The sequence below is a fragment of the Tyto alba genome, unplaced genomic scaffold (genome assembly GCF_018691265.1).
Source record: "Tyto alba isolate M040663 unplaced genomic scaffold, T.alba_DEE_v4.0 Super-Scaffold_1, whole genome shotgun sequence".
Classification (NCBI taxonomy): domain Eukaryota; kingdom Metazoa; phylum Chordata; class Aves; order Strigiformes; family Tytonidae; genus Tyto; species Tyto alba.
The window spans coordinates 21,452,291-21,465,696 of record NW_024881261.1 but is presented as its reverse complement, the minus strand read 5'-3'; the positions used below and the strand labels follow the sequence as shown (position 1 = coordinate 21,465,696).

The following is a 13,406-nucleotide window of genomic DNA, read 5'->3' as shown; positions in this document are numbered from 1 at the left end:
CAAATATTAGTCCCAACACTGACAAACAGAAGCTGCCCAACACTACTGAAAATACTGAGGCATTTCACTGCTTTTGGGATCTTATCTTTCACACTGCAGAATCACTTTTGCTGGCAGCATAAACTAACTTGCTGCTCTTTATAGCTGGATCAAACTAGGAGGTTTTTTACTTGGTTTCCCATGGTAAGTGGGAGGCTCCAAGTATATTCTAATCTCTTGTGTGATCATGGCCAATGCTTGAAAACCCATACTAATTTTTAACTCGTTATCAAGCCCAGAGAAAGCACAGGGTCTTTCACTGATGCTCTACACTACAGGTTATTCTTCAACACCCCCACAGCATGATTTTTACAGCAGTTTCAGTGCTTTTGTTGTTTCCCACTGAACCTTACAGTAACTAAGAACAAACTCCTGTTAATCAGAGTACCTGTGATAATAGGAGCCTTGGACAGAGTTGGCATGTTGTCCCAAAGTGCCACCAGTAAATAACCTCAAACAGATTCCTTGCCCGGCCTGTCTGGCCACCAAATGATACATTCCTGTAAGATTTCAGAGGAACTGTGAAGAGTTCTGAATAACGAGGAAAGAATAAATGAAGCAAGGAAAAGATCAGAGCTGTGCAACACACTCATCCACTCTGACCAGTAAGTAGGAGGCCATAGGGAAGTGATACAGCTATGTATCCTGCTGTGGAGGTTTGTGCCAGTGTATCCACTGAGCCAGCACTGTGGCTGTCTGCAAAGTCTATGTTACAGCCAGACCTATCTTGTTAGCTGACACCTTAGGGATTTCCTGCTTTCAGTCATCAGGTACCTCGTTCAGCTCCTCCCATCAATCAAAATGGCACCATCATCCAGCTGAGCCCTGGTCTTCCTCCCTGCACTCTCCTCGCTGAAGAAGCCCAGTGAGCCTGACATTCTTGGCAAAGCACCAAGCCCCACAAGCCAAAGACCTCGGTGGATAGCGACCCACAGATTAGAAGCAGTTCATGTGCCTTTCAGAGTCAAGCAGGATGGTGAAGTTTCAGCCCTCAGAGGTTACATAGTTTTCATGGCGGAGGAAAATGCAAAGCAATAAACCGCTCCGGTGGGCAGCCAGAGCGCCGCAGAAAGTATTTCAGGGCCTGTTTCTGCTGCTGGTTCCACTGGGGTGAACCTGGAGCGGGTCCAGAGAAATAGCAGAATTTCCCCAGGTTCATACCTATGTAAATGGCATCAGAAATAAGCCCCAGTGAAGCAAAACACACCCACAGGAACCATTCGTTGCGAGCATGCTCCCGGCTCCGCGAGCTCTGTTCTCATGACACACGAGACAAAGAAAAGAGTCAGCAAACCACAACATAGGAAAGAATGTGCTCCCAGCCTCATCGGGACTCGGCTTGGAGGAGCAGCTGCTGCAGCTCCTGCTGCTGCTGTTTTCCTGAATTTCACATTGCTACCGCTTGATGGGAGGGGAAAAGAGGAGGTCAGCGAGTATTTCTGGGGGTGGAAGGAAGTGATGTGATTGCAAGGCTTGGTTCTGCTCCTGCTCACTTTGGAGTGACTCCTCCTATCTTAGTTGAGTTCTATGCCAGTATAAAAACAGTGAGCACGTTAGAGTCATGCCTACCCCAGTCTGAGGTATTCACTGCTGTTTCTGAAGACAACGAAGTGTGAGATGGACTGGAGATCCCTTCTTTCCTGACAGGCTCTCAGAGGCGCTGGAAGCTGGAGCCCAGAGAAATCAAGCAGCACAACCCTGGCATACGGGGTGCCACTCCCTGTCCAGTTACTTCAGCAAGCAAAAACCAGGAGGGTTACTCGTAAGGTGTCTGTCCTAGGGCACGTGCGATTCAGTTACAGCTAAACTCAATGTCAGAAGCCTATAAAGATGAACCTCAAGCAATATACATCCGATCTGCAGCTTAGCAGTGAAAGTTAAAACTCCTGGCACTACCCAAGCAGTAGATATTTTTATTACCACATGTACACAGAGAAGGCAGCAGAACCCAAAGCCTTTCCTCCCTGATGAAAGTGGAAAAGTGAAACCCCTTAAAGGTACAGAGCTGTCTCTCGTCCTACTGCCTGCCCCCTCCCCCCCCCCACCCCGTGCACATTTGCCTCTGTTACACATTAGCTGAAGGCAGAAATTCCACAGATCCTGGAGGAAGAAACAGACCCATATTTACTGATGCTAGGCTCAGTCTGAGCATGGTGTCAGGGGAGTACAACACCCATCAAGCTTGCAGGTCCCTGTAAGTCTCCAGCTCCTCCAGCCAATGGTGACCCTGTATACAGCCCATTGCTCAGAAATGTGGCACTTTGTTGTTGTTATTTAGAGAGCTCTTTGTGGCCACAACCACACTGTAGACAACAGAATTCTTGCACATGGTTAATAATGGCTCTGCAATAAGAGCAAACCCTGGGGGATCTAATTTGCTTTGGTTTCAAACACACACGTGCGTGTTCATCCACCCCCTGCTCCCTTTTGAGACCGCCGAGCAGTCAAAGTGACAAGATCCTCCTCTCCCAAACAATGCTTCTTGCAAGCATAGAAGGGATCTTGACTGGGTGATTCACCCAGGCAAGGAGGGACTAGTTTATATTATCTGCTCCAGAGGCAATTAAGAACACTGGCAGAGACAACCATTCCGAGACAGTCCTTGCTTCAGAGTACTTGTAACATTAATGGACAAGACAAGTGCTGGAATGGGGAAGGGAAGATGCAGAGAAGCATCTGGAAAACAGATTTTAGTCCTAGGCTAGCACTCCAAGCACAGGACCGAAGTACCAAAAGGTTTCACGACCAAACCATTAATTTTATAGATAGATTTTCTCCTATAAAACTACTGACAAAGTCGGCAGCAACATTACAGGCTTCTGTAAGTCACGGCCTCAAAACATTGCCCTTCGCTCCTGCAGTAATCCATCTGATCCACAAATCCTGTCCACCTGGCACTACAACTCTTGCTACATTCCCCCAGCCAACAATAGAGCACAAAGTAAAATTCAGAAGCCATGCTCAGACTGCATCCAACCATTTCAGATCTCCTTGTAAAGCTCCCGAGCTGCTCTGAGCAGCACCAAGGCTGGAAGACCTGCTCTCAGCATCTCAGTCCTCTTCAGCACAACATGGGGAGCAAAGCAGGCCACTCAATCCCAGTCATGCTGCATCACTCCTAACAAGGTGAAAATTATAGCCAGGAGCAGGGAGATGCAACCCTTGAGCTGTGAATAACTCACATGAGTCAATTCATCTCCTCTGCGTTTGAGATTAAAAGCTTCAGTCCTACTATGCCTCATACAAACTCACAATTCACACCGGCATTTGGCCTGCAAGCTCAGAAGTTCTCAGTCACTCACTGCACACAAACAAAAATCCTAGGTCAGTGGGAATCTTACTGTTTACATCCTTGGCTCAAGCCCCAAATAAATCAGATTTAGTTACATGCATAAATAGACTGCAAATGACAAGCTGCCATGGCTTTTTCTTCCCATTAACTGTACACGTTTTATGTCAAACAACCCCTACCCGTTAGCTTTGCCTTATGTTTTGTAAAGAATTTTTTTCTTGGGGCAGAAGGAAGGAGAACTGGTTTTCCTGAATTTTTTTTCCTGCCAAAAGGCAAATCTGGCAGAATAATATCAGACAAAATACAAACAAATAAAACCTGTTTCCAATAACACAGGTATGTCTGAAGCTGAATAAAAATTTGCTTCAGAACATTCCAAGAAATTATACCTGGTTGTAAGAAAATCACAGCACTGGCTGCAATATAACCACAACAAAGAAAGATGCAAAGGCAAAATACCAACAGATTATGTAGTGAAAACAGTAAAGAATATTGCTTACAGGCTGTTGGAGAGTATGAGAGGTGTCATGTAGATCATGTGGTTACATTATAAAGAGGGGAAAAAAAAAACACCAAACAGCAAAGGAGGAAGACATATAGACATGACCATTTTTAAATATACATACATAGAAATCAAAGGAACAGAGCCAATACTTTTGTTCAGACAGCAACTCCTTTCAATCCCAATAGGCAGCTGACCTGCATCAGGTCCTATATCTTACAATGAACTGAAGTCTTGCTGCAGTAGGTAGATATTCTTGGTCACAGGAAAGGGAGTTCAGCAGTGGTTTAAGACAGTCAATACAAGATTTTCAAATGCAATTAAATTAGGTGACAGAACATGTGTTCAGGCACCAATCTTTGCCAGCAGTCTGATCTCCAACCACAACAATGTGGTTAGCCACACTCTTCCCCTCCTCACGCACTGCATAAAACCAGCACAGTGAACGGCATCAGATCGAGATAGCGTGGAGAGAGAAGCACAGGTCCAGCTCCCTCCCAACACTCTTGGGCTGGGACTGTGTGGGCAAGGGAGGAAAGGCCAAGGGCTACAGTGAGAGCCTAAGGCCAAAAATACTTGCTCTCACTAGTACTTGTAATTCACGAGTACTAAATTCATTCAAAGGAAATGGGGGGAGGGGCGGTGCCATAAAAAGTGTTTACTGAACTCTCTTTGTTTGCTTTAAATATGGCATATTCTGAAAAAAACAAAAACAAAACAAGGTATGTGGGGATCTGCAATTCCCTGTAGTTGCCTTAAAATCATTAAGGCTGTCCCAGAATAGCAGCTCCTGAAATGCCTTTCATTCTGATGGCTTTTTGGCTTGCCTGAAGTGACTTTGGAAGTACCAACCTCTATCCCTCCTGACACCTCGCTCCCCCCCAGAACTGGATTTTCAAGGGGAAGCTGGGGAGGGGGGACACAGACCCAAAAATCAAAACCAGGAAGGAGATAGAAGAGAGTATCTAATTTCCCATCTAATCAGAGGTTGTATTTTTCCCCACCAGCTCCTTACCAGGGACTTTCACCTCTGGAGCGAGGCTTACCAAGTTTAAAGAGAAGCAGCTGGAAAATGGATTGCAAGTGAGAGGCTGGCCACATTCTACTGATGGCTTTACCAAAATTGCTGTTGACAGGGATGCTCTTGGGAGCACATGAGATGAAGCAAAACTGATGTGAAAGGCAATATTGTTATGGGCCCAGAAGACAGGAGTACCATGAAGAGAGACTACCCTGAAGTTCAGGGGGACGATGAGGATTTGAGAAAGGGTAGTTAGGCCAGCTTCCCCCCAACAAAAAAAGAGTTATAAACACTGCTGTAAAAATCAGTAAGGGCCTTACTGAATACGTTTTTGCTGCCATGGTCTGTGCTGTGGAAAAAGAAAACATTTTCCCCAGACTATGCAGCTCATTTTTTCTAAAAATCCAAACAAATTCTCAGCAAACATCCCAGCAGGAAAAATTAGAAAATGCTTTTGACTATCTCACATTCTTCCCTCACCCCCATTTCCCATCTGTCTTACAGTCAAAAAATAATCAAAGAAATTTCTTCATATTTGATAAATATAAAATACAGACAGCTCTGCAGCTCATATCTGTCACATCAAGCATCGCCAGCAGCAGATATTCATGGCACTTAAAAGTCCTTACTTTAAATGGGTTTCTATTTGTTGCGCTAATAAACAATCATAATGATGCTGCCAGGCACTGATATAATTAGAAAACACTAGAGGTCAGTCATCCTCTCTGCTGTGCAAGTGCATTTCAATATGATTACAAACAACAGCTGGATGTTAACAGCAAGGCCGGGATGAAGGGGAGTTATTTACATACTCAAGCACAAGGATGTCACTACAAGACCTGATAGCCAAGCAATCAAACCCCTTAGAGGACCTGTCCTCTGCAGTTTGGGATGAGACTGAAACAAGGTCTTCATGCACCTGGACAACCAAAGCAAATGAAGCAATCATAGCAAGTGAGAACTACTCAGCTGTCCATTATGTTGGGCTTAAGAGCTATGCTTGTTTAAAGGCAAATAGGAGATCTTTGCTATCACATGTGACTTGATCTTACCACATGCCACAGGAGAGACGGGTATGCCAACTGCACAACTTACCTCATGCAGAGACAGCAAGTCAGCTGCAAACAGTAAAACTTCTGCTTCTTTAGTATAATACTTCCACTACATATAAAGTCTTCCACTACATCTCCAAATAAGATCAAGTCTGCATAACTCAAAGTACGACATACAGACAGCACAGGATTACAGATTCTAGGCAGCCGCCTCTGCAGCAAGCAAATGTCCAGTTCTCATAGCTTCAAAACATTTGGTCATTTAAGCATCCCCAGAGACAAGGCAGTCCTAATGTGGCTCTGGCATGGTCAGACAATCCTAGGGAGGATGGTGGCAGGTCTCCCTCCCACACATCCTGCTTTTCCCTTTCACCGTGCCAACTTCTCAGGCATCCAAGGCTTAGTTCCACTGCTCTGATCTTGCCTATCCCATGGAGTTGACATAAAGGGCTGCAATCGACTGAAGGCAGAGAAAAACTGTAAGAAATCAGGGAGTTTCTTTTTCTAATTGGCAGCATATATATTATACCAATAACTTCATCAGCAGATGATCTTTTCCATCTGATGGTTGTTGCCTGCAGGATTAAATCCCCACAGACTTTGCCTGGCAGAATGAAAAGGAAAAATCATGCCCCAGTAAAGTCATTGCAGTAACACGTAGTGCTTACATGCATAAGGAGAAAGGTTTGTTGTCTTCTTCCGATTTGCCTCCTACTGATGTGAGATTACATCTTTCCATGAGGAAGCAAAGTAAAGCAGATTTAAAGTAGTTTTTGGTTCACCCAGGCTGACTTTAGAGCCAGTGCCTGTCACTCAGCTAAAGAATGCGCTACAGGGTCACAGGATTAAAGCCTGGAGTTTTCACAGAGCCAATCCTTCAGTGCCATTGTTAGACATCTAATTAAGACTGAATGCATCTAACTCCAGACTGGCAAGGCACCAATGGAGGGAGGCAATCCCCAGGCCACATGGGGATACTCTGTGGTATATAGGGCTTGGTTTTTCTGGGGATTCTCCCATTAGAAATTAGAGCCAGAATTCTTCCTGGATATGTATCAGCCTGGATCTAACTCTAAAGAAAAAAAGAAAATGTGTCCACCGCATTTTCAGACTTGACCAGCTGCTTCTGACTGGCTTCCTGCCTTCTCCCTACCAGGAATACCCTGACCCTTCTCAACACTAATGGATTATGTAGTTCCTTCCTGATGAACTGTCCCAAGATCCAGAGTCTGTCCACTCAGTCAATCATCCCTGCCTCCATAAAGCTCATTGTGCTGTGCCAGATGTCACAGAATACAGCCATGACTAAATACACCCTCAGTCAGCATGAGACCTATGGCTTCTAAGATCTGGCACTAATATTATCCATATGGATTGTAATGCAATCTCATTGAGGCCAAAATCAACATTGCCACAGACTTGGTAGGAGCAGAGATGGATTCTAAAATCACTCAGGGGCTCAAGTAACTTTTACAACGGCTTTTTACCAAAGAAGAACACTTTGGTATAACTCTCAAAGGTTATAAAGGCTCGGTTTGCAACTGAAGCCAAAGAGAATTTTCCCACTGAAACTGAAGTGCGTGACTTTTACTTCAACCATAATCAGATCTGGTTTCCAGTGGACCACTGTACTGAGTGAGTAACACCTGAGCCAGGGTACAAAACCTGTGGCCTGCTAAAAGGAAATGTGTGATTTTATGTCTAAAATACTGAAGAGGAACTTTCTTCCACAACCAACCTCCTCTATTACTTGACATATCAGTAACTGAGCAAATCACTCTCTCCTCTGCCTTAATTTCGCCAAACACAACAAGAGTGATAACGGCAATCACCCCAGTAAGTGCTTTCAGCTCTATGGATGAAAAGCAGCATAGGAACCCAGTGTGGTGATTGCTAGGGATACATAGTACCATTGTAAACAAGAAAACAGCAGCACAGAAGACAGATATGTCACAGAGAGAACCCCTACTGCAACCACCAACATCTGTTGTTACACAGAATTCAATACAGGAAGTGAACATAACAAGAGTACCAGTCACTTCTTGAAAGACTAGCAAGAGTGATTTGAGAACCAACACCAGCACCCCACAGAGCTCTTTCTAGACATGAAGGTTTCTTTCACTAAGAACTTGTTCCTGAAGTAAACAAAAACAGTGACCACATGGTGTGTTAGCACATCTTTTAGAAAGGCAAAATGCCTTTGGTCTTCAGATCCTTTTGCTCTAAAAAATAGAATCACTACTTAATGATACTTTTCTTCCTTGTTCTTGAATATGGGAATATACTGGCTTCTGAGTAGTAGCGGCTTTTTGCCTCACGCAGGCTGTGCAGAAGGCCTGATGGACTAAACAGTTCCCCCAACCAAGAAACAGCCCAATGCAGACTTCATACCTGGCTTGTGGGTAAAAACACAAAGAAAAGGCTTCAGTCTTTCATAATACCATGTCACATATGTAACCCAGTATGTATTAGATAACACTGCCATCACACCGAGTATATGTGGAAGGCTAGCAATTTACTCCTAGAGTTTAACCTTTGGCTGTCAAGCTGGAGCAGTGCACCGTGAGAAATAGAAATTTGTGCCTTCTGAAAAACAGCTGTGGGTGTACCAGTTTACCACTCACTTTGCTAGCACTTGCTGTAACTTGTCTATAAATGTAAGCTTAAGCATATCCTCTGGCTGTTCCTAAATTGGACTGACATAGCATTAAGCAAAATCTTTGCCAACCTGTTTCAATAGATGTAACTCAAACACAGGTTTAGACAATTCCAAAGATGGTGAGCAGAAACAAGTTTTATAAAACATTACAGTAAATCTGTAAAAAAAGCCCACTACAAACAAGCAGTCTAGTCTTAACTTTAGGTAGGTCTGCACAACCCTGGCGCTGTTAAATCCCACAGGTGACATCTCAGGGTTTAGACCAAGTTTTGACACCAAACTCCAGGAGTGCAGGGGGCACTTAGCAACACCCTCTCAAATCCAGAGCTCCCAGCCCATGCACCACACGCTACAACCTGAAGGCAACCATGTGTGCATGGGCAACCAACCCAGGAAAAAGCACGGTGTTCCCCTAAATGCTCTGCTTGGGAAACATGCGGGGTTTTGGGGAGCAAAAATAAGGACCCTGCCCCACATATCATGTTTCACAGCAGGGAAGGGGGGGGGAAGGCACCCGGGGAAACCGGGGAAACAACATCCCTGCTGCTGCAAGGAGGCACTGAAGGGTGAATAAACATTTTTAAATGCGACTGTCACTTACTTATCCAGGACGAAGTAGAGATCAAAGGCACCGTGACAAGAGCGCTGCTCTTCTTGCTCTTCCTCCTCCTCTAGGCGGGCGCAGGAGGTTAGGCTCCCAAATGCCAGCAAGAAGCAGCACAAAAACGCTGCTTTTTCCACTCTGCTCCTGCCACTCGCCATCTTTTCCCTTTCTTAACTCTTCCTCCTCCCTCAGTCTCTCTCTCGTTGCAGACCTTACAGGCTCCTCGGAAGCACCGAGGGCAGAGGTGAAAAAAAAAAAAAAAAAAAAAAAAAAAATCACTAACTTCAGGATCTCAGCTCCAGCCTGAGGGTTCAAGGCAGCCCTGCCCGTCGGGCACCAGACCGCTGGCTCAGGGCTGGGGGCTGAGTCCGGCCGGATGGACCCCGAAGCCCCGTCCCCATGCCCCGGCGGCTGCCCAGAGCGGCTCAGCCCCGTCCCGCGCAGAGAGCAGCGGCTCCTCTCGCCAGGGCCGGCGGCAGGAAGGGGCAGAGGGAGGGGAGCGGGGGAGGGAGACAGGATCTTATGGGGGAAAGCTGAACCGGGACTTTCCTGTTCCGGGATAACGAGGTGGGAAAGGCTGCTGCGAGCGGGGGACCGAGGTTAGGGGCCGCGGCGCTCCAGCCCCTCCGCCACCCCCCGCGGGCACAGGGCGGGCGTCCGCCACTCTTTCCCTCTCGGGCTGCCCGCGGGGCGCTCGGCAGCCGCAGCGCGGAGGGGAGCGCGGAGGGGAGCGCGGAGGGGAGCGCAGCCGTGCGCGCCGCTCCGCGCCGGCGGCCGTCGGGGCGGGGCAGGGCAGGGGCAGCCCGGCACGGCACCGCTGCGCGTCCTGCTCTGCCTCGCCCGCAGACTCGGGGAGCGGCGGGGGGTCCTGGGGTGACTGGGGCTGCGAGGGGCCAGCCGCCGGGGCGGAAAGCTGTTGCTGCGGGAGGTGGGCGTCATTGCAAAAACCTGTGACAAGCCGGGAGGGGGGGAGAAGGGAGCGGGGGCGCGAGAGGGCACTTGTGAAAAATTTAGTTGCAGGAGATGAGTGCAATTAAAAAGCTTATTGCCTGAGGGCAGGAGTATGGGCAGGTTTTCACGACCCTCTCATGCCAGAGCAAATTGTTTCTCTTCCGTAGCAAAACTTCGTTTACTCACGCTGGAGCCTGCACACATCCTGCAGGCAATAAGTAATGATGAAACGAAATCTCTTAATGGAGACTTTGCACAGTAGCGTAATCACTTCCATCTGATACACACAGGTGACAAAGCACTGCCCTAAAGAGCTGACCCAGCTCATCTGGATGCTGTCTCCAAAGTTTGAATAATTAGTGGCTTCCAGGCGCTTCCCTCTCCCTCGCACCCTTTGCAGCCCCTAATTAAAGAAAAGAGCTAGGGGGAGGGATGTGACCAGAGTCACTTTGCGTGATAGAGCTAGGATTAGACGTCCCCCTCTCTCTCCCTCCCTCCCTCTCTCGGGAAGTCGAGCGGTAACGCTCCGGTCCGGAGCTGCTTCTACAGCAAAAAGTGACACCTCCTCCTCCTGACAAAGTCGGTTCCCGAGGGGGCGCACGGCCCACCCGGGCGGGGCTCGGCCCGCTGCCCTGCGGGTATGGGTGGGAGCGTGTGGGGTGTTCCCCGCAGCACACGGCAGCTCTGTCCTGCGCCCTCTCGGCTCCGCGATAGGCGTGTGGCTCCACGGGGAGGCGGCGGGGTGCCCCCACGCAGCCGGCAGGCCCTCTCCCTCTGTGCCCGACGAGAACATGCGTGGACGCGGCAGGCTTTCCCCTGTCGAGCACAGCCCCGTCCCTGTGGGGCCTGGTGGTCCCTCCAGCAGCCCTTCGCGTGTTTTGTGCGGTGTAGGTTGCCGCCCGCAAGTCTGAAATAAAGTTTGCACTTCGGGGAAAGCATCTCGCTTTCAGCTCCCTGATTCTGTGCTGGACCGAGTTCAGACACATCCAACCGCGGCGGCGGTCGAGGACTTATCAAGGAAAGATTAGAGGGTCCAGCAGTTTTCAGTTGCTCGCCCAGTTTTAACTATGCACAGATAGAAGCTGAACGCACTGCTTAAGCTAACCACTTTAAAGGTTTTTTTGTGCGCTGGCCAGTGGAGACCCAGCGATTACTTAGATCATGGAGAAATACAAGAAACCCACATCCTCCCTGGTGACATGCACAAAAAATGAGCAAGCGGCTGCTGGGCAGCAGGAATCCCCCTTCCTCCCACTCCGCCGGGCTTCGGCCTCGACGGTGCCCACTAGCGTCCGCAGCCGGCACGGTCGCCGGGAGCCGCTGCCCCGGCCCCGCGTCCCGGCCGCCCTCGCTACCCCCTGCCCGAAGCGGCCGTCCTCCCCTGCAGCCACTGCGGCCTCTCAAAACAAAATAAAAATGCTAATAGCTTCGGATTCCCTCGGTGCTTTCTGAAGATCATATTGTTTCATAAATTAACGCGGCAGACTTCAAGGGAGTCTCCAAAAATAAAGCACTACGAAGTAAATAAAACTTGGCTATATCTGTTTTCTGATAATGTGCATTGCCCATCTCTGATCACTACTCTGGTCATCTTACTCTGCAAGGAGAGCAGGCTGCCTGACCTGCCTTCTCCAAAGCATATGCGCTCCTGGCGAGGGCGACATGATTTAAGGCTCGTTGGACGTACGCCAAAGCAGCGATACCACCGCGACTAGCGCTGGCTAGCGACTGCCGCGCTCGGTGCCGAACAGAAAAAAATCCGGGTGAATGTGAGGCTCTCGGTTTGCCAGAGCCCCTTCCCTGCTCGCCCAGCCCCTGCGAGGAGGGCCGGGCACGGCGGGGCTGCCGCTGAAGAGCCGCCTCCCGACGCCACCGCCTCCGATTCTCAACCAAACAGGTTTTCCGATCTGCTTAAGACCCTCCAGTGGCTGTCACATACACCGGGCAAGCCCGACAGGTGCGAAACCGGAGCGAGGTGTGTGAGGGAGTTAAGTGCTTTTGTGCAAGGGAGGGGAGCGGGGAGGCAGGGCGGGCCGGGCCGGGCCGGGGTCGCAGCCCCTGGACGGCCGGTGGCCCGGGCACCCGGGATCATTTTCTCGGGTATTGCTCGACGGAAAATCAAACCAACCATCAGCTGAGCTGACTGTAAGATGCCAATCTTACCCTGGGACACAGGTTCCCTCAGCGCACTCACAGCGATTCAAGCTCCATAAGGCATGAGGCAACGTCTACTTATCCCTCCCCTATGCTTTCTGTAGCTATCTGCACAAAGGCTGCAAAAATATAAACTCTTGCGGTGGGAATTGTTCATCTCGGTTTGCTGGCATCTGCACCCCAAATCAGAAAGTGTTTCCTAAGGAAAGAGGTGGCACCGGCACATAAACCCGTCACTGGGAGGGTGGTAGGATGCGGATGTCACCACAGCGGCAGGTCAGCTACCAACCCCCGTTACGCTCTATAACGCTGTTCGTTCTGCCTGAGCTGATTTTAAAAAGAAAACACAAACTTAGACTTCGTCCTCTTTAATCCCTGTAGCACAGGACACACAGAGCGTGATTCACTCTCTTCACTGGTGTAAGATTAGTCTTTAATTGCAGCGAAAACCCATCCTTTAAAAAGCATTAAGGGTTGACGTTTCTTTTCCCAATACCAGCCAATATTCAGATTACATGGACACTAATCAAATAACCCGGGTTATTTCATTTGTCAACATGTTCATAAGAATTTTCTACCAGGCGTTAAAGGCATTTATATGGAACGACATATTTCAAAAGCAATGTTGCTAGTCTAGATTTAGGGAATATTTGATTGTGACAAGAGGTTTGACCGTTTTATTTTATATACCAGCTGTGCCACAAATAGTTTCATACCTCAAACACCTTCCTAATCTTCTACCCTGCGAGTACTTTCTACGAAGCAGTAATTTTCATTTTAAGCCATTCTTTGCAATACCGGCAGCTCCCAGAATAGCCCTATATTCAAAAGTGTTGCAGTGTTGCCAGACGCTCTAAAGGACAACTGGCAAGAAGGCTTTGGAGGTGTTTTTGTTTAGTTTGTTTGTTTCTTTTTTTTTTCCCCCCAACTTTAAAAGAAATTCCTCTTTTTAAAGTACCGTCATAAGAAGGGATCCCGTCCACCTTCTGAGACCCCCCGCTGCGGTCTGCAGCCGCTCCCGGGATGGCTTCTGCCTGGGGACGGGCTCCGCGTCCCCGCGGGCGGCGGTGGCAGCGGGTCCCGGGGGAGAGGGACGTCTCGGTGCCGGCGGGGGGGCCGGGGGGCCGGCGCT

General features: G+C 48.6%; 1 protein-coding gene across 2 annotated transcripts in view; it reads right to left on the bottom strand.

Annotated features, from left to right (window-relative positions):
* ANTXRL (ANTXR like) overlaps positions 1-13,344 on the bottom strand; it is a 73,343-nt gene extending 59,999 nt beyond the window's left edge. The window contains exon 1 of one of the 2 annotated variants that reach the window (XM_042788234.1): positions 13,233-13,344. Coding sequence is in view for 1 of the 2 variants with exons in the window: in XM_042788229.1 (XP_042644163.1) it covers positions 9,167-9,327 (161 nt within the window). In the remaining variant the exon portion in view is untranslated. Of the gene's footprint in view, positions 1-9,166; positions 9,883-13,232 lie in introns of those variants that run through there. The other variant, XM_042788229.1, reaches the window with a different exon arrangement.
* Between the last annotated feature and the right edge of the window lie 62 nt (positions 13,345-13,406).